The 3,030-nt window shown below is 50.1% G+C and overlaps 1 protein-coding gene across 1 annotated transcript in view; it reads left to right on the forward strand.

The window, feature by feature from the left end:
• Positions 1 to 3,030, forward strand: part of ATG7 (autophagy related 7) — a gene marked incomplete at its 3' end in the record, with an annotated part of 183,734 nt that overhangs the window by 100,210 nt on the left and 80,494 nt on the right. Inside the window, 1 exon segment of the mRNA XM_014592471.2 lies at positions 1,146 to 1,304. Coding sequence (XP_014447957.1) covers positions 1,146 to 1,304 — 159 coding nt within the window.

A 3,030-nucleotide genomic window follows, 5' to 3' on the forward strand; every position in this document is an offset into this window, starting at 1 on the left:
GGCACGTGTGCTCGCCAGACAGACAGAGAGAGACATAGAGACAGAAAGTGAGAAATCACCCCCCAGGGGGGGATGGTCACGCCGCAATCCCTTCTCCTCCATTCTCCTCTTGGGATTTTGGGCATGCACGCACATGCGTCTGGCGTGAGTTCTAAGCCACCGGGTCCGGGACGCGAACTGCGGTCGACTACGTGGGAATCCAGCGACATAGCCATTACGCTAACTGCTGGTTCCCGAGATGCATCCATCTTTAAAATGGTGTGGTGCTATAAAACTCCACAGGCGATAGAATGTACGAAGTCGTGAAAACGATTTCTGAAACTATAGACTTGTGCCCTAAGCCTCACAGTAGGTAAGGCTTCGGCCTCTCAAAGAAACCATACAGAATATTCTCTACTATCATACAGTGGGAAATAACCTGGAGGTTGTTTTTCCTGAGGCGTGCACTCAGTCTTTAAATGAGCTTCAAGAGGAGCTGTTGTTTATATGTAATGACTCATTAGGGGAACCAAGGACCTTTCCAGGCTGTCGCCAACCTTGGTAAATAGCAACGAGCTCAGCTTCTGGGATTCACCTCTAACTCTTTCTCCGGTGCCGCTGTCACACATGCCAGCCGCACGCTGACACTTCTTAGTCTCATTCCTACGGGAAACCAGGCACTCAGCATGTGACGATTTTGTCTTTGAAAGGAAGTCCATATTCCGTTTATAAAAAAGTAAAAAATGTGCACAATTCTCTTTCTAAAGTGTCCTGTATGTTGAGGTTCCCAAAGCAGCACCCTCTTTGGGATTTCAAAAGAGATGCTCTGTGGAATGTCCTTCAGAAACACACTCTGGGGACCAGCAGTTAGCGTAATGGCTATGTTGCTGGACTCCCACGTAGTCGACCGCGGTTCGCATCCCGGACCTGGTGGCTTAAAACTCACGCCGGGCGCGTGTGCGTGCGTGCCCAAGATCCTGAGAGGAGAACGGAGGAGAAGGGATTGCGGTGTGGCCCTCCCCCCTGGGGGGTGATTTCTCGCTTTCTGTCTCTCTGTCTCTCTCTGTCTTTCTGAAGAGCACATGTGCCCTATAGCAAAACCTCTAAAAAAAAGAAAAAAAAAAGAAAAAGAAAAGAAACACACCCTGATCTCTGTTTCCACGCAGGGCTGGGGCGTCAGACACATCACGTTCGTGGACAACGCCAAGATCTCCTACTCCAACCCTGTGAGGCAGCCGCTCTATGAGTTCGAGGACTGCCTGGGAGGAGGGAAACCCAAGGCCCTGGCTGCAGCAGACCGGCTCCAGAAAATATTCCCCGGAGTGGTAGGTTGATGCCTTCAGGAACGTCAGAGGTCTCCTCCTGTGTCTGTCCATGTTTCGATCTCGGCGAGGCCCCATGGCGTTGGTGACAGAGAGTCGGACATCTGTCACTTCCTAGCAGGCGCCCGTCACATGGCCGAGCTCCTGTGTCCTGATGTCAGGGACAGGTTAAACACACACACACACACACACACACACACACACACAGCTAACAGAAGTTCTCGGGAACGTGAAGCACGTACAAAGATCAGGCTGTAAGTTGCAAAGCATTGTGTGAGTTTAGGTTGAAGGGTTTGGCCGCATGTATGCTTTCTATCCTGCCTGCTTCCAAAGGGACCTGTCACGGCTCGGGTCCAGGACATTATTTCTCCTCCATCAGCAGCATACTTGGTAGTTCCTTAGTATAGATTTATGAAATTAAATTGAATGCAGGTCTCTGTGCAGAGGATAGATTGGCCTGAAGGTTATGCTTTTGGCCTAAGCTGCTTGTTATTTTATTTTTTTTATGAGATAAAGGAAGACAAAGCTGGGGGTGGGAGGAGGGGAGGTGTTTTTATTAGAATCTCACCACAGTGTGATCCTCCTGCCTTGGCCTCCTTGTTACCTAGGGCCACAGAAGCGTACTACCACAGCCTGTCCAGTTTGGGTGGGGCTGGGATCCGAACCCAGGCCTTCCATGTGGCCTCAGCCACTGTGCGACGATGCCCTCCCACTTGTGCCACTGTGACTGAACCAGGCGCATCTTCTTTTTGAGTTACTTCATTTACTTTAGAAACACCAAATAGCAAGGGATGCATCATTCTGCTCATTGGTTTCAAAATTTTGAAGTTTTAAAAAAATTATTATTATTATTATTATTATTTTAATTTACTATAGGGCTTGTGTGCCCACCAGAGAGTGAAAGAGAGGGAAAGTGCAAAAGCAAGCCAGGTCTGGGGCTTGAACCATGGTCGGTCATGTGGGATTCCAGTGCCTTAACCACCATGCCACTTGCTGGCCCCTTGAATTTTTTTTTAAGGTCATCCATCAAAAGAGTTTCTGCAGCTGCAATGTTTAATCAGTGTATCTGACTAGATTAGATGTCCCTGCAGCACCTGCTTATATCTAAAGTACCAGAAGAGGCTTCCAGTCCTAACAAAACAAAAAACAAAGACCAGCCTGCTCTCTCCAGTTCCCCTGCCCCCTCGTTAGTCTCTCAGTAGGAGATCCATCCATTTTTGAAGTCTGCTTTAGAAGCACCACGGATAGCTTGGTTCATTTCACCAGTGTCCCTGAGGAATGCCACTCATCGAGTTTACTTCAGCGGCATTGGCCAGCCTCTCGCATGTGCCCAGTGTACGCTGGATGCCACTGGAAAGAAGAAGCGGCAGCCCTGTCACTGAGAAGACATGAGCTAGGTTACTGCAGTAGGAACACCGGATATCACACAGCTCCCCAATCTCAGTCGTTCCCAACGGCCGACTTGGAGCTCTTGTTCCTGGGGGTGCAGATTGGCTGTGGCTCAGCTGCTGAGCGAGGCTGAACTCCAGCCTCCAGGTCAGCTCCCAGTGCGCTGTCCAGCATATCAAAACCTAGCCTGGGGACCAGCAGTTAGCGTAATGGCTATGTCGCTGGACTCCCACATAGTCGACCACGGTTCGAGTCCTGGACCCGGTGGCTTAAAATGTCGGACACATGTGCGTGCGTGCCCAAGATCCCGAGAGGAGAATGGAGGAGAAGGGATTGCGGC

This window comes from Tupaia chinensis, unplaced genomic scaffold, assembly GCF_000334495.1.
Source record: "Tupaia chinensis unplaced genomic scaffold, TupChi_1.0 Scaffold000704_1, whole genome shotgun sequence".
NCBI lineage: Eukaryota > Metazoa > Chordata > Mammalia > Scandentia > Tupaiidae > Tupaia > Tupaia belangeri.